Raw genomic sequence first — 18,410 nt, 5'->3', positions numbered from 1 at the left:
TTTGTATTTGAAGCTAATCGTAACAATCAAAAATGCTTTTGGCATAACTTAAAACATTTACAAAAGCATTGTAATGAAGCTGTTTTTCCTAAGTGTTTGAACCGAAAATAAGAAGCAGTGTTTAGTTCCGCGATGAAAGTTCCGATTTTTTTTTCAGCATTTTATTGTGTCTACATCAATATAATGAGTGTTAAACTTTGAAAATAATTGATATATTATTTTTTTTTTAATTTGATTTGTTTTGAAAAAAGAGTGAAGAATCCCCTTCCCCCAATGGTAAAGAAGGAGGGCCCATTATATGTGATAAATATACATTTTCACAAAACTTGGTGAGAACCACTTGTCAATTGATTGAATTAGAATAAACTTTATCGTACTTTCCAATTATAATGTGTGAGAGCCCTCTCTCCCTTATATGGGAGTGACTCAAAACTTCACTGGAACAATTGTTACTCGAAAAACTACTCCATGCCAAATTTCACATCAATCGGTCAAGTAGTTTCTGAGTTACAAATTTCATCTATTGTTCTAGAGATTTTAGCGATTTTTACTAAACTTCAAACAACGATTTAAACAAACAAAACGATTTAAACAAAAAACCGATCTCCAAGTTTTTCTATATTGTGAAGACTGTAATATGAACTTTAAAACGCAATCAACGATAAAATTTTCGACCTGCTCTATTTGGAGTTATGGTAGCTCGAAAAAAGTCATTTTTTTCTCAAATTGCTTAATAACATCAAAACAGAAAAAAAAAATTGTAATCCGTTTTCCACAAAAGATGTTCAAAATGAATATCTAAAATCTTGTCGAACAAATACTTTTGATAAAATATGACCCAGAAAAGATCTAACAGAAAAACGGATTTTTCAGGACCACCCTAACCTTATGAAAACAAATTGTTTGATGTCTTCGTCAAAGTTTCATGAATTATAAGGTTTTTCAATATTTTAGAACAGTGTAGGCCTCTATCTTATCACAATTAGAAAGTAATTTTCATATCTCAGAAACTTTATGCACCACCCTAAAGTTATCTCATTCAAAATGACCGCCTTCAGTTATTGTAAAAGTTTGTCTAAGAAATCAAATGCATCAAACTCAATGGAAAGACGCAAATAATTGTTTCCCGCTAAATTCTATTTTTGGAACACTGTGCATTGGAAGAATCTAAAAAATCTAGAAAATCTTAAAATCTATACAGACATGAAAATCTTAAAAAGATCGTAAATCTAGAAAATAAAAATAATTACAAAATCAAAAGTTTGCTAGAAAATTAAATTATTTCACGAAAATCTAGAAAAACACACAAGATAAACAAGGAATATAGAATATGTAAAATGTTAAAAATGGAAAATAATGGGAAAGTTAACAAAATTGAAAAGGAAACAAAATGTAACAATTACAAAAAAAAAACAAGGAAATTAGAAAACCAGCAAACAACATATAAATGTAAAATATGAAAAATATTAAGAAATTTAAAACAATAAAAATAAGTAACTAAATCTATAAAATTCATAAAATGAAAATTGCAAGAAACTCAAGAAAATCTGAAGATTAAGAAAAACAGAAAAAAAAACAAAATCAATCAAATAAATCAAGAATTAAAAATGGGGAAAATCCAAAACATTTGGTAGAATCAGGGTAATTCAATAAGAGAAAGAAAAATTTAAGGTTAAAAAATATAATAATCAAAAATAAAAATTTTAAAGTTTAAAAAAAATCTGAAAAATTAAAATAATCAAGAATATCACGGAAAATCAATAAAATGACGGACATCCATAAAATTAAAAAAAAAATTAAGCAAATTAAGCAAATCGAAAAAATGGAGTAAAAATTATAAAAACAACAAATGATTACTGAGAAATATTTTTAAAAATTAAAAAAAACCACGAAGACGAAGTCAAAAATCGAATAAAAAATCAAAAAAATGATTGAAGCAATGCAGAAAAAATGATAAAAAAATAATTGAGAATATTTTAGAAGTATACAAAATGATTTAGAATTTAAAAGTCTGAAAATCAATTACTTTATGAAAATCAAGGTAATTGAGGGAAACAAGAAAATCGAAGATATAAAAACAAGTCATGGCCGTAAAAAAGGGGGGGGAGAGGAGAGGGGGGAAGAGGTTTCCAGGCAAGCAGAAGAGGTTTTTTTAACTTAACAAAAATATGAATTTGTGAATCCGATTAGATAATTCAAGATGAAATTTGTAGTTATTGAGAATTTTGTATCTGATAAGATTCTCGATTCAAATTGGATGATAAGCTTGAAATTTCAATAATCAGATTGGAAATTCTACATTCAAACTTCATTTCCTGATCGTAGTGAATGTAGAAAAAAAACAAGACTACACTGATTTTTTTTGAGTTCCACATTTGAGACTTAAATATTTGTTACAGTTTGAGGTTTGCAAAACTAATCCGAAATCATTAAATTTTCAAAGGTGATGGGTAGACTTTTGGGAAACATGGGAAATCATAGCGTAGATTTCGGGTTCTCCCTTTCCGTCAGCGACCGTTTAACAGTATTCGAAAAATTCAAGATATTAACGGTATTGTTCTTTTCTATATTTTATTTTCCAAGTTTCTCTAAAAACAATATCCATCACCTTGAAAAAAATGAAGTTTTCAGTTAAGAAACGTACTTAAATAAAAAGTGATTTGAACACATGATTCAAAACTGAATATCCGACATCAAACTAAAAAAAATGGTTTTGCTTTTTTCGAGATATTAAGATTATCTATAATAAGATTTTATTCAGCATGTATCTGGGCCGGACAAAATCCAGGCATTTGATCTCAAAATTGACGACCGAAAATCCTGGCAATATCCGAGCAAATTTAGTCGAAACCCAGAAATTACTCAAAAAAAATCAAGAAAAAAATGGAAAAAAATGTCATCAAAACTCCATTACAGATTTTAAAAAGTATTTAAGGCTTCCAAAAAAATCTTACATGATTATTTTTATAAAACTTGCTCAAAAAATTTCATTTTAGAGCATAAATAAATATCCGGGCTTTTCAATTAAATCCGAGCAACAGGACCGGTCCGAACTGTTCCCAAATTTTACATTAGATATCCGGGCAAACCCGGATAAACCAAGGCAATCTGGCAACCTTAATCTATTGATTATAGTTTTAATAGATTAAATATGAAAATATACATTTCTAATCAATATCAAGATTCCAACTGTTCAAAAATTCCAGCTTTAGTGTTAAATTAATTTAATTAAAAATTTGCAGCCTGTTAAAACTACATTTCAAATTCCTTTAATTAAAAGCACAGGATTAAATTTGGGGCGGGCGTTAAGACGACCCATTGGTATTACCACTTAAAAAAATTGAATTATGGATGCATTTTGAATGGGTGAGGCTGACAAAAATAAAGTACGGTTGGAGTTCAACCGGAGAAACTTCAAAAAACAACGTCATCCTTTGCAAAGCCCTCAAGGCAATAATGGGCACTTTAACCTGATTTTGAGACCACAAGCCGTCTGATTGATGCATCCGTTCCGATAAACATCTGGGACCTATTGAGTCACTGGACTGAAGAGGCTGATGACGCACGCTGACAGTTGACAAAGCTTATTAAGCTTCAAAGGTTCGCGTCATCTCATTTCCAAAATTTTCTTCCATGTTGCATAACCGAAAGTTATTTATGTTTTTGGTGCCTTAAAGAAAAATTCCCACAACACCGCGTAAAATTTAATGTAACCTTTGAATCTCGCTCTCCTTTGGACGTGCGAGGTAAAATTGCAATTGGGAGAGTGCACTCTGTAAGTGACTTCTTAGGTCTCACATCCATTAGTAACGGTGACCATCATCAACTTCACATTGCAATCATCATCATTATCATCATAATGATCATTAGCCTCCACCCTCACGAGCATTTGTCAGACAGACTTCTTAAGGCCAAACTTCCAAGTAAAGAGATGGATTTGCGTTTTTCCACTCTCCAATCCAAATTGCTTAGAACAATCTTCCCCAGGCCTACTAGACTTAATGTTGGAAAAAAAACATTGGGTACTGTTTCTCCATTTACCGTGTGCAGCCGAGACAGCAGAAGCAATTAGCCTAGATAATGACCATAATGTGGTGACCACGCGGCTCTCGGCTAACTAGATTTCTCAGTTTTGCTTAGTTTAGTTTAGTTTGGTTGAGCTTTCAGGCCTTTTTGGTTCGATACAAATTTTTCGGTTCCCATCGAAGTAAGCCACGAGAAAGACCAACTACTAAATAACTAACCGTTGGCAATCACAGATCTTAAGAGACGAATCCAGGGTGAGTGAATGGTTTAGTGGCGAGCGCAAAAATCGCCCGGTTGATTGATTGCGTTCCGCTGTAGGAAAAAAAAATGAAAAGTGTGCTTCTACTAAATTGAGGGTGTAAAACGGTTAAACCGTTTTCCAAGATCGTCGTTCCCGCCCCTTGAAACTTTTGTACAATTAAAGAGCATTTAGAAGCTGGAGGAAATTCACTGTCATCGTCAATTAAAACTGGGTGACGGTGACCCAGAAAATTTAGCAACCCGCAATCGGTCATCCGTTCTCGAAAATCGTAATGAGGTCTCCAGCTGGCTTTTTTTCTCTATTTGGAAAACTTTGGGAAATTTGTCAAGTGCAATAGCCTTGTTTAACTTTTCCAGCTTGGTACTGTCAAGGTTGATCTTGAAATAGTAAAGAAGAAATAAGTCGATCACTTAAAAATTGAGATAGAAAAATATTTCACGCTTATGCAGCAAAGAAGCGATGAAATCGATATCGGTTTGTGATTATAATGTTTTAATCCCGAAAGGTAACTCGGTAAACTGATAAACACCATTTACGTCACGATGCTAGAGATAAGAATAATGCGTAAACGGAAAGGTCATGGGGATAAAATGAAATTCCCATATTAAGATTCTAGGTTGTTTATGAATTTGCAAATTGAATCTTTTCTGGTAATTTGTTATACTGAATAACCGAATTAAAAGAAATTGAATGAAGCGATTTTTTCGGAATTTTGCACAACACAAACAGTAAAATACGATACTTTTTACCAAACTGCCGGCCATTGAGAATTGTGTCTCAAGTCTAAAGTCTCATGTCTAAAATGTGAAGTTTAAAGTCTGATGTCTGATGTCCGAAGTAAGAAATCTGAAGTTTGAAGTCTGAAGACTGATGTCTAAAGTTTCAAGTGTTAAGTCTGGAGTCTAATTTCTGATGTCTGATGTCCGAAGTTTGAATTCTGAAGTTAGACGTCTGAAGTCTTAAGTCATAATAATTATGTCTCAAGTCTCAAGTCTGAAGTTTGAATTCTGAAGTGCGAATTCTGAAGTCTAAAGTCTGATGTCTGATTTCAGATGTGCGAAGTCTGAAGTCTGAAGTCTGGAGTCAGAAGTCTGGAGTCTAAAGTTTGAAGTCTGAAGTCAAAAGTCATAAGCATAAAGTCCAAAATCTAAAGTCTAAAGTCTGAAATTTCAAGCCTCAAGTGTCAAGTATGTAGTCTCAAGTCTCTGCCTGAAATGTGAAGCCTGAAGTCTGATGTCTGATGCCTAATGTCTAATATCTGATGTCCGATGTCCGATGTACGAAGTCTGAAGTCTGAAGTCTGAAGTTTGTAGTCTGAAGTCAAAAGCCATAAGTATGAAGTCTTATATCTCAAGTCTAAAGTCTGAAATTTCAAGCCTCAAGTCTCAAGTGTCAAGTCTCATGCCCGAAGTGTGAAATCTAAAGTCTGATGTCTGAAGTCCGAAGTCTGAAGTTAGACATCTGAAGTCATAAGTCATAAGTCTAAAGTTTCAAGTCTCTAGTCTCATGTCTGAAAAGTGAAGTCTAAAGTCTGATGTCCGAAGCAAATCTGAAGTTTGAAGTCTGAAGACTGAAGTCTGAAGACTGAAGTCTGAAGACTGTAGTCTGAAGACTGAAGTCTGAAGTCTGAAGCAAAACGTCTGAAGTCATAAGTATGAAGTCTAAAAGTATAAAGTGTCAAGTGTCAAGTCTGAAGTCAAAAGTCTAATGTCTGACATCTGATGTCAGAAGTAATAGAAGTCTGAAGTCTCAATTCTCAAGTCTGAAGTGTGAAGTCTGAAGTCTAAAGTCTAACGTCTGATTCCTAATATCTGATGTCCGAAGTTTGAAGTCTGAAGTTAGACGTCTGAAGTCTTAAGTCATAATTATGAAGTCTGAAGTCGAAAGTCTGAAGTCTAAAGTCTAACGTCTGATTTCTTATGTCTCATGTCCGAAGCTTGATGTCTAATGTCGAAAGTCTGGTATGAATTCTGAATTCTGAAGTCGGCAGTCTGAAGTCTGAAGTTAGACGTCTGAAGTCTTAACTCATAATTATGAAGTCTGAAGTCTTAACTCATAATTATGAAGTCTGAAGTCTAAAGTCTAAAGTCTGAAGTTTGAAGTCTGAAGTCTTAAGTCTGAAGTCTAAATAATCAAGTCTCAGGTGTTAAGCCTCAGGTGTCAAGTCTCAAGTCTCATGCTTGAAGTGTGAAGTTTTAAGTCAGAAGTCTGAATTATGAAGTCGGCAGTCTGAAGTTTGAAGTTTGAAGTCATAAGTCATAATTCATGAGTATGAAACCTTAAATCTTAAGTCTCAAGTCTTAAGTTTCAAGTCTTAAATACATGTCAAGTCTCAAATCTCTAGTCTTACGTCTGAAGTGTGAAGTCTGAAAGCTAAATTCTGATGTCTGATGTCCGAAGTCTGAAGTCTTACGTTTGACGTCTGAAGTTTGAAGTATGAAGTCTGAAGTATCAAGTCTGAAGTCTGAAGTATGAAGTCTGAAGTTTGAAGTCGGAAAACTGGTATGAAGTCTAAAATCTGGAGTCTGCAGTCTGAAGTCTGCAGTCTGAAGTCTGTAGTGTGAAGTCTAAAGTATGAAGTCTGCAGTCTGAAGTCTGCCGTCTGAAGTCTGCAGTCTGAAGTCTGTAGTCTGAAGTCTAAAGTATGAAGTCTGCAGTCTGAAGTTTGAAGTATGAAGTCTGAAGCTTGAAGTCTGAAGTCTTAAGTCCGATGTCTAAAGTTTGAAGTCGGAAGTCTGGTATGAAGTCTGAAATCTGAAGTCTGAAGTCTGAAGTCCGCAGTCTTTCGATTTTCAGACCAGTCTTTAGGCTTCAAAATTCAGGCTTCAGACTTTAGATTTCAGGCTTAAGGCTTCAGAATTTTGACATAAATTAGTGCAATTATGAAAATAACTGAAGTCTGAACTTCGTACTCAAAAGTGGTTCCCATTTATTTCCACAAACTGCGAAGGATACTGACAACAAATTTTGTTTGTTCAAATGTTCGGGATTGTTTTTGAGCAGGTAGGAAGAAGAACGCCCAACAAGTTAACGCACAAAATTCCTTACTTGCCAAACTCTGTCTGGAATGTTCGACTCACGGCACAGATTTGTACATACAGTTATGAGTAAGTGTGGGCAAAACTTCGATAAAGAAATTGATAACAAGTCCAAGCTTATCGTTGGAATTTGTTTCGTTGTTTTTTCGTGGCTCTGATTGTTAATGGATTTGGAACGTTCCATTTTGGCGTCGAAATTGCACCGTTCGTTTTGGGCTATTGTTTCCAAGGCGAACAGATTTTCTGTTATCAGTTAAAAGGTTTTTTGTTTTGAAAATATTTGGTGAAATAGTTATAAATTCATAACAAGGGATTTTTCATGAAAATTCCCACGAAAGCTTAACTAGATGACTTCAATAAAGCTATTATTCTGCCATTTTCGAAAGACACACCTATCTAAGATGCCAATCGTTTTCCAGCTCATTAATCGCTGCACTTCTCGTCAACAAGAAAAAATGCGATAAACCAAAAAATGTACAACACATTCGAATAGAAAAAAAACCGCCCGGTAGCTTTTAAAAGTTGAATCAAAACTTCACTTCCTGAACTGATAGGCGAAAACAATGTACCAAAGCTAGGCGAAGCAGTAGGCTAGTAGCAGCCATAAAATGGGGAAAGAAAAGACGAACACGATCAAAATCGTTTAGACACTAATTGTGCTCACACCTCCTACAAAGGCAGTCGCAAACCTAACCTCACTCCTATCACCTTCACCATTCATTCACATGGTGGCGGTTTTGGGCGCGCGCGCGCGCGAATAAAACAGCGCAGTAGGCGGCAGTGATTGGCAGTTTTGTTGACTCCAACCAAAGTGGCTTAAAGATTTATAAATTACACTCCCCCCTAAAAACCCAAAAAAGGTCAACGCACCTTTGATTGGGTTTTAGCATTTTTCCGATTATTTTTAAATCAACAACAACTTCGAGCGTGTGCTGCTCACTGGAGGACGAAATCGTATGTGTTTCGGTGGAAAATTTATTCCAACAAAAAAAACAACATCAACAATGAAATGAACGACAACAACAACGACTAAATGAATCGAAAGCACTTATGAGCGAGACAATTTTCGGGGGTTGAACATCAAAAGTTCAAATGAAAGGGAAAGGGTCGGCAATTTGATTTAGCCGCGATAAACGGGCCTATTACGTTTGTCTTGCTCGACGAAACAAAAAAGATAAATCACTTTATTCAACAAAAGTACGTTGTTGTCGTTATCTTGTTTCGTTTGAGACAAATTGGTGTGATCAAACAGAAGACAAGATAAATGGTTATGAAAATAGTTTCAAGAGGCTGGGATGATTTTTATCATCAAGTTACTTCAAGAGTTCAAAATAACAAGATTCTCGAGGAGCCTGTTCGGACTTCGCTAATTATTAAAAATTAACCACACATAACTAACAGGATGACACCCTGATGAAGGTGTTAACCCACACCGAAACGTTGGAACAAAAATAAAAGTTTTTGGAATCAATAAATTAATAAAATTGAACTGATTTTACCGGTAATTTAAATTGCCAAAACATACAGTCGAAAACGAAAAAAAAAAATCAACGTTGTCTTCAACTTTGACATTTTATTAGACAAAATTCTGTGTCGAATTCAATATAATTTTAAGGCAAGCTAGAGATGATTTGTGCTAATTGAAGTCCGATGTCGAAATTTTGATACAATTTTTAAAAACACAATTTGGAAACAGTTTTGAGAAACTTTCAAAACTATCTGACAAAATTTTGACACAATTTTAAGACAATTTTGAGACAGTTTTAAGGCAATCTTAAGAGGATATGATTACTGTTTGATGACAATAACGATACAGTTTTGATTAAATTTGTAGACAATTTTGAAATAAATGTGAAACAATTGTTATACAGTTCGGACACCGTTTTAAACCGATTTAACCAGTTTCAAAACAGTTCAATCTTAAGTTACAGATGATTCAAAGTCAATCTTGGGACAGTTTCAGAACTGTTTTGAAACATTTTGTCATTTTTTTTTTTTTGGAAAATTTAATGGCCATCTTGAGATGATTTGTACTATTTGAAGACAATTTTGGCCCAACTTGAAGACAATTTTGACACAAGTTTAAAACAGTTTTGAGAAACACTGTTCGATGAAAATGTTGAGAATTTTTCCTGACAAAATTTGAAACAAGTTTTAAGACAATTTTGAGATAGTTTTTAGGTCATCTTAAGTGGATATGTTTACTGTTTGATGACATTTACGAAACAAATTTGATTAAATTTGTAGAATTGAGATAAACGTGAAACCATAGTTATACACTTCGGACACAACTGTTAAACAGTTTAGAGCCAATTACAAAACAGTTTAATCTTAAGTTATAGACAATTCGAAGTTAATCTTGGGACAATTTTGGAACTGATTTGAAACAAATTTCTAGACAATTTAATGGCAACCTTGCGATGATTTGTACTATTCGAAGACATTTTTTTCTGCCTAATTTAAAGACCATTTTGACACAATTTTAAAACAGTTTTGAGAAAAACTGTTTAGAAAAGTGAGGCCTTTTGGGAATGTTTTCTGACGAAGATTCGAAACAAATTTTAAGACAATTTTGACACAATTCTGAAGAAAGTTTGATTAAATTTGGAGACAAATTTGAAACAATGTTGATGCAATGTTTATACGCGTCTGACGCAATTTTGGAACAGTTCTTAGATAAGTTATAAACAATTCGAAATTATTTTTGGGAAAATTTTTAGACAATTTAATGACAATCTTGAGATGATTTGTAATATTTGAAGACAATTTAGGCCCAATTTTAAGACAATTTTGACATAATTTTTAATAGTTTTGATAAAGTGTTGAGGCACTTTGAGAACGCTTTTTGACAAATTTTTAAGACAATTTTAACAGAATTTAAGGCAAAGAAGATATGATTTGTTGATTTTTTGATGAAAATTGATGAAAAAAAGTTTGATTAAATTTGAAGAAAAATTTGAAACAATTTTGATGCAATTTAAGTCAATTTTTGGAAAATTTAAAGATAATTTTAGGACAATTGATTGACAATCTTAAGGTGATTCGTACTATTTGAAGAACATTTCGACACAATTTTAAGACGATTTAAAACGAACTTCTGACAAATTAAGAAAGAATTCTGGGACTATTTCAAAATTATCTTATTAATATTTGGAACTGCCTGAAGACAATTTAAGGACAATTTTGGAAAATTTTCTGACAAAATTTCGACATAAATTTGGAGAAAATCTAGAGACAATCTTTTGATGCAATTCTCAGACAATTTTATACCAATGGTAATTAAATTTGTATTCGAATTCGACATTAATTTGAAAAAAAAATTCATACATTCTTGAAACATTTTCAATACAATTTTGAGAATGTTTCTAGAAAATTCGAAATCAATTTTGGGACAGTTTCGAAGTTATTTAGGAAAAAAAATTGCGACACAATTTCGACACGAATTTGATTCAATTTCAAATTATTGTGAAACAAATTTTAGTCATTCGTGAGATGGTCTTAAAACTTTTTTTAAAGCAATTCTAAAAACAATTTCAAACATTAATTTTTTAATTAATGTTCATAAAATTTGTCATAATTTGGACACCGTTTTGAGACTATTTCAAGACAATCTTGAGAGATTTTCTAAACTATTGAAGAGAACTTTGACCAAAAACTTCAAATTTTGTCACGAACTTGAAACAATTTTAAGTCAATCTTCTGGGGATTTTTCCTTTTTGAAGACAATTTTGACACAATTTGAAGAAAATTTCGACACAATTTTAAAACAGTTTTGAGAAGAACTGTTTGAAGACAAAGTTAAGAATATTTTCTGACAAAATTTAGAAATAAATTTTAAGACAATCTTGATACAATTCTTAGAAGTAGCGGATTTGCTGACAATTTCGAAAAAAAGTTTGATTAAGTTTGGAGACACATTTGAAATAATTTTGGTAAAATTCTTATAGACTTTTACCACAATTTTGAAACAGTTCTAAGATAATTTAGACAGTTAGAAGTCAATTTTGGGACAATTATAAGACAATCTTAAGGTGATTCATATTTGAAGAACACTTCGACACAATTTTAAGACGAATTCAATAAACTTCTGCAAAATTAAGAAACAATTCAGGGACAATTTTAAAAATTTCTCGAGAATATTTGAAACTGTTTGAGTCTTGAAAAAATTTCCATACAATTTTGATTTTGTGACACAATTTCGACACAAATTTGATTCAATTTCTAATAATTGTGAAAAAATTTAAATACTTTCTTGAGATATTCTGAAACTTTTTTGAATAAATTTTCAACACGATATCAAACAAGTTTTGAATTAATGTTCTTAAAATTTTTCATAATTTGTAAACTGTTTGAAGACTATTTCAAGACAATCTTGAGAGCTTTTCTAGAACCTTTGAAGAAAATTTCGATCAAAAACTTGAAACAATTTTAAGTCGATCTTCAGAGGATGTATTGCTTTTTGAAGACACTTTTGACACAATTTCAAGAAAATTTCGACACAATTTTGAAACTCTTTTGAGATAAACTGTTGAAGAAAATGTTGAGAATGTTTTCTGACAAAATTTAGGAACAAATTTTTAGACCATTTTGATACAATTTCAAGAAGCAGCGGATTTGTTGACAATTTCGAAAAAAGTTTGATAAAATTTGGAGACAAATTTGAAACAATTTTGGTAAAATTCCCATAGATTTCTACCACAATTTTGAAACAATTCTAAAGTAATTTAGACAGTTAGAAGTCAATTTTGTGACATTTATAAGACAATTTAATGACAATCTTAAGATGACTTATATTTGAAGAAAACTTCGACACAATTTTAAGGTGTTTTAAAAAAAATCTGCAAAATTAAGAAACAATCCTGGGACAGTTTCGAAACTATTTTGAGAATATTTGGAACTGTTTGAAGACAATTTTAGGACAATTTGGGAAAGTGTTCTGACAAAATTTTGACAAAACTTTGAAGACAATCTGAGGCAATATTCTTATGGAATTTCCAGACAATTTTTGACCAATGTTAATTAAATTTTCGTTCAAATTTGACATAAATTTGAAATAATTTTAATACAGTCTTAAAACATTTTAAATAAAACTTTGAGAATGTGTCTAGACAATTTGAAGTCAATTTTGGGACAGTTTTAAACATTTTTGTGACATAATTTCGACAGAATTTGATTCAATTTCTAATAATTGTGGTTAAATTACAAAGTAATCTTGAGATGATCTAAAACTTTTTTAAAGCAATTTTTAACACAATTTCAAATAAATTTTTGAATTAATGTTCATCAAATTTGTCATAATTTGGAAACTGTTTGGAGACTATTTCAAGACAATCTTTGAGAAAAACTGTATAAAAAATGAGGCCCTTTAAGAATGTTTTCTGACAAAGTAGAAACAAATTTTAAGAGAGTTTAGACAAAATTTTAAAGAGGGGCGGATTTGTTGACAATTTCGAAAAAAGTTTGATTGAATTCGGAAACAAATTTGAAAAAATATTGATAGAATTTTTATACCCTTCTGATGCAATTTTGGAGCAGTTTTAAGACAAGTTATAGACAATTCGAAGTTATTCTGGTACAATTTCAAGACAATTTTAGGACAATTTAATGACAATCTTAAGATGATTTGTGCTATTCGAAGGAAATTTTGACACAATTTTAAGACGATTTTCTAAAAACTTCTGCAAAATAAAGAAAAAATTCTTGAGAATATTTGGAACTGTTTGAAGACAATTTTACATTTTGGGAAAATTTTCTGACAAAATTTTGACATAAATTTGAAGACAATTTGAGACAATCTTCTGATGCTTCCTGACAATTCTTGACCACTGTTAATTAAATTTTCATTCAAATTCGACATAAATTTGAAATAATTTTGATACAGTCTTGAAACATTTTCAATACAATTTTGAGGATGTTTCTAGACAATTTCAGGTTAATTTTGGGACAGTTTTGAGACTATTGTAAAAAAAATTTGTGACACAATTTCGACACGAATTTGATTCAATTTCAATTTTAAGTCTTTTGTGAGATGTTCTTAAAACTTTTTTGAAGCAATTTTTGACACAATTTCAAACATGTTCTCGAATTAATGTTTATACAATTTGGCATAGTTTGAAAATCGTTTGGAGACTATTTCAAGACAATCTTGACAGGTTTTCTAGAATATTTGACGAAAACTTTGATCAAAAACTTCAAATTTTGTCACATATTTGAAACCATTTTAAGTCAATTTTCAGAGGATTTTTTTCCTTTTTGAAGACAATTTTAACACAATTTTTAAACAGTTTAAAAACGGCTTTTTTAAATTCAAATTCAACATAAATTTGAAATAATTTTCAAACAGTTTTGAAACATTCAAAAAAGACATACACCGTCTTAGCCGATTAAGGCTTTACTGACTGAATAATTGACGTGGACAACTTAATATTAACATTTAACACCCAGTACCGAGATGGGAATCGAACCCATGCCATCAGTGGATCAGCGATTACCGTCCTACCACGCTAACCACTCGACCACCGAGACGTACAATATTTTCAAAACAATTTGACAATTTCTAGACAATTTGAAATCAATTTAAGGACAGTTTAGAAACTTTTTTCAGACAATTTTGTGACACAATTTCGACACGAATTTGATTAAATTTCTAGTAATTGTGAGAAAATTATAAAGTACTTTTGATATGATCTAAAACATATTTGAAGCAATTTTTAACCCCATTTCAAACAAGATTTTGAAATCATATTCATAAATATTATCATAATTTAGAAATCATTAATTTTTTTTATTTTTTTTTTGGTCGGCATGCATAACATGAGGCTATTTAGGCCGATAATTTGGAAATCGTTTGGAGACTATTTCAACACAATCTTGAGAGATTTTCTAGAATATTTGAAGAAAACTTTTATCAAAAACTTCAAATAAAACAATTTGAAGTCATTCATGAGATGATTCAAAACTATATCTCGCGAATATTTGAACTGTTTGTAGAAAATTTTAGGCACATGCATCGGACAGATTTTGACAAAAATTTAAAAACGATTTGGATTGCATCTAGACATTTTTGAGATAAATTTGTAACTTTGTTGATACAGATCAATTTCTGGACAATTTTGACATTTTTAAAGTCAATTATGGGTCAGATTTTAAACCAATTTGACAAATGTTTGATTCATTTTAAAACTATTTTAGGATTATCACACAATTTTGACACAATGTTGACACAATTTTAATACAATGTTGATTAAATTTGAGACAATTGTTTGAAGAAAATTTTGAGCACTTGAAAAAAAAAATTTGACGGAGTTTCGACAAAAATTTTAAGACAATTTTGGATTTAATTTGAAGATATTCCTGATATCGAGTTGAAACAATTTTGATACATTTCAATTCTAGATAATTTAGCATTTTTGAAGTCAATTATGGGTCAGATTTGATACTGTTTTAGGATTATCACACAATTTTGACACAATTTTGATACAATTTTGAGACAATTGTTTGATGACAATTTTGGGCACTGAGAAAATTTTCTGACCGAATTTTGACAAAAATTATATAACAATTTTGATTGAATTTGGGGGCAGTTTTGAGATAGATTTGAAGCATATTGCATAAAATTCAATTGCTAGACAATTTTGAAGTCAAGTAAAGGTCTGATTTGAAACAATTTCATAACAACTTTGAGATGATTTGGAAACATTTTTCGACAGTCTCGGAAAAAATTGAGGTAGCTTTGTTAGAAAGAAGTCTTGATTTCTTAAGAACTGATGAAATTTAAAAAAAAAAAGTAAAATGAACCCAGGATTGAATCAAATAGCAAAAATGCTCTAGCCAACACGCGCGTCATTTTCCTTGAAGAATAAAAATCGATGAATTCATGATAACTTATTCGCGAAAAACAGATTAGTGGCTAACGTTATGTTTCATGAACGTATCTTGAATTTAGTTTTAAATGAAATTTGTCAACTTCATCGAAAGTCGAATGACGACTTTATCGAAAGCTGAATGCCGAATTTATTAAAAGTCGAATGTCGACTTTATCGAAAATTGAATATCGATTTTATCAAAAGTCGGATGTCGACTTTATCGAAAATTGAATGTCGTCTTTATCAAAAGTCGAGTGTCGACTTTATCAAAAGTCGAATGTCGACTTTATCGAAAATTAAATATCGTCTTTATCAAAAGTCGAATATCGGCTTTATCAAAAGACGATTGTCGACTTTATCAAAAGTCGAGTGTAAACTTTTTGAAAAGTTTAATGTCGACTTTATCGAAAATTGAATATCGTATTTATCAAAAGTCGATTGTCGACTTCATAAAAATCGATTGTCGACTTTATCAACAGTCGAGTGTCAACTTTTAAAAAAGTCTAATGTCGACTTTCTCGTAAATTGAATATCGTCTTTATCAAAAGTAAGCGCCCAATTTCACATCAGTTTACTTAGTTAAAAAATGCTTTGAACAATTGCAATCGGACTGATTGTTAGAAATTTTTCGATCATACCTCTATGTTCATGGATTTTTTTTTTCGATGGGCTGGTAAACAATTGATTGAAATCAAATAACTCACCCTTATAAAACAGAACGACGTCTGCTCGGACTGCTCCTTCGCCAACAACTCCTTCCTTTTCTCCTCCATTATTGCTCCGAAATCTTTTCTGGAATTCCAGTCGCTCTCTAGCTGCTAGACAAATATCGCCAAAACCGGCTGCTTCTCGTAGATCAAATTTTAAACGTGGCCTTTCAAGGTCGGTCGGTCTGTCGGTCGTTTTCCTAAGCCGGGCGATTATCCCGACCCGACAAAATTAGATTCGTCTTCTTCCTGATGGGCGAATCACACTTGGCTAACACATTTACACTGAAGCAAAAACAAAACAACAACAAACACTTGCTTTCTTTCTTGGAGCTTACTTTTCTAGGGAAGCTTGCTAAGAAGGCTCACGTTTTAATTAAAGCAAATTGCCAAGAAACCACACACTTTCGCCCGAAGCTAAATATAAACACTGGCCGCTGTTGTTGTCACCTTTCTTGCCTTGAGACAGAATTGCAGGGGACATACATATGTTTCACTTGCCCCCCCTTTTGGTCGCGATGACCCGCGATATATCGATTATTACCGACTATTTTGCACCTTTTTCCACTTTTTCTTCAACTTTAGCCTAAGCTTCTTCGTTCTAACCGTGAGAACTTCAACCTAAAACAAAAACAGAAAAAAACACAATAATACAAACTAGAAAATCGTGTTGCTTTCGGTCACTTCCGCAATTTTGTTATGGTTTTTTTTCTGGTCCGAAAATGCAACAGATTTATACCAGGTAGCTTCACCAAAGTAGGCCATTCATCAACTGACAGACTTGTAAATCGTAACTGAGACAGGACGTGACACCTGAGCCTTTCCTTGCCGAAATCAAAGCAACCAATCTTTGAATCCACTGACGCAGGTACCAATTTCCGAAGTTTTGTTTTCGACTCCTTCTTCAACTTCCTTCCCTGGAGGCAGTCTGTTTTGATTTCGAGGAATCCACCCTTCCTTGATTGTTTTCCGTTGAAAACCTTATGGGTTTTGCCCTTGTGAGGTTCGTGTTTTTTTTCAGCCACAAATTTGCAAATACCTACTCTCCGAGTTCGTTCTGATCTTAACCGGATGAAGGGGAATCCTACATGTGCATCATCATTCACATCACATATTCACAAATTTCCGACCCTTTCGGGGCGGGGGCTTCACAATAGAAGGTTGGGTTCTTTTGTTCGGTTACGATCCGTGTAATTTACTCAGTCGGACGGGGGCGTAAATAACAAAAGACGACTTCAGGCCTGGGGTACCAGATTTTCTGAATCGATTCAGAAGTTTTTGTACAACGGTTCTAGCTAGCTCAAGCCGTTCAATCGGGGCTGGCCTCTGCTGGTCTTCATCACCATTCAACTATAGCACTACTATTTACAATCGTAGTTGGCGGGAAACCCAGCACAGATTCATGCATTTATTGGGACATATCCACACACACATTGATTTTCAAGAGCACTCTGGTGGATGATTCATCAACCCAAAAATTTAAATCCCCGCCCTTCTTTCGATTTACCCTGGCACAATTGGCACTTCCTGCCACTCCACGGAACACTCCCACAGGTGACGACTTCCCTTTGTCCGAGATTCGAGGGTCTCTCCCAGACTTAGACAACAATCGAAGTTGTTGCGTGAGTGTCATTCAACTCTGCAGCATTACTATGGCGATCCTGCCACTTTTCAAATGTCACGAACTCTCCCGGTGCTGGCGTGTCTCCAGCTTCGTTCGTGTTTTGTTCTTTTTTCTGTTGTTGTTCTCCAGAACCCCCAACGGCCGAATCAAAAACCGGTTAATTCGGATCCACCTACACCCACCAACCCGGGTGTCCACCCGCAATCCGAAAAATGGGTTTAAACTCCCCTAACAATAACCCAAACGACACAACACAACACAAGGCAATTGGTCACGTTTGCTAATTGGTAGTTTAGCTGAGTCCATTCCAGCTTCAATAACAGAACACGCGCGGCGCGACACCCGGATTTCACGAAACCATAAACTAGCCCGGTACAAAACAACCCAAAACAAACCGAAATCCTCCAGTAGTTACTAGTTACACCGTCAACAGCGCGCTACCACAACGTCGAAACACCAAATCGGTACTAAACTTACTGTGGCCAGGTGGCGCGCGATAAGCTTACGGGCTTATGGGCTACGGACGGGTTTGCTTCTCCTCAGTCTCAGCTCTCTGGATTTTTCCATGCCTTCAAACGGTTTTGTTTCAATATGGTTTGAATCATTCACAAGCGTGCTGGATTCAACGGAATTCTCGCTAGCGGGATTCACAGAGATGAGACCACGTTGTTCCGTTCCAGAGCGGCTCTCTGTTTTGGTTGTGGGTGTTGTTTCTGTTGTTCCCAATTCCCAAGTTCCTAGTCTCGCACTGAAGTGGGTGGGTGGTTGGTGAGAAAAACCCAAAATTGTTGCTTCTCCAGAGCTCTTGAGTTGGGAACCGAACCGAGAGAGAGAGAGCGAATCGGTTTGGCTCGACTGATGCTATCTGGTGGGCGTAGTAGGTTGGTG

At 33.4% G+C, this 18,410-nt stretch overlaps 1 protein-coding gene across 4 annotated transcripts in view; it reads right to left on the bottom strand.

The window, feature by feature from the left end:
- LOC129747360 (rhophilin-2-A) overlaps positions 1-18,054 on the bottom strand; it is a 269,329-nt gene extending 251,275 nt beyond the window's left edge. The window contains exons 1-2 of one of the 4 annotated variants that reach the window (XM_055741526.1): positions 17,918-18,054; positions 15,896-16,519 (exon numbers count right to left, since the gene is read on the bottom strand). In XM_055741526.1, the coding sequence (XP_055597501.1) occupies positions 15,896-15,964 (69 nt within the window). In that variant the 5' untranslated portion in view covers positions 15,965-16,519; positions 17,918-18,054. Of the gene's footprint in view, positions 1-15,895; positions 16,520-16,637; positions 17,896-17,917 lie in introns of those variants that run through there. The other 3 variants (XM_055741537.1, XM_055741542.1, XM_055741550.1) reach the window with 3 other exon arrangements.
- Between the last annotated feature and the right edge of the window lie 356 nt (positions 18,055-18,410).

This window comes from Uranotaenia lowii, chromosome 1, assembly GCF_029784155.1.
Source record: "Uranotaenia lowii strain MFRU-FL chromosome 1, ASM2978415v1, whole genome shotgun sequence".
In the NCBI taxonomy this organism is placed as follows: domain Eukaryota; kingdom Metazoa; phylum Arthropoda; class Insecta; order Diptera; family Culicidae; genus Uranotaenia; species Uranotaenia lowii.
This window is presented reverse-complemented; position numbering and strand designations above follow the sequence as displayed.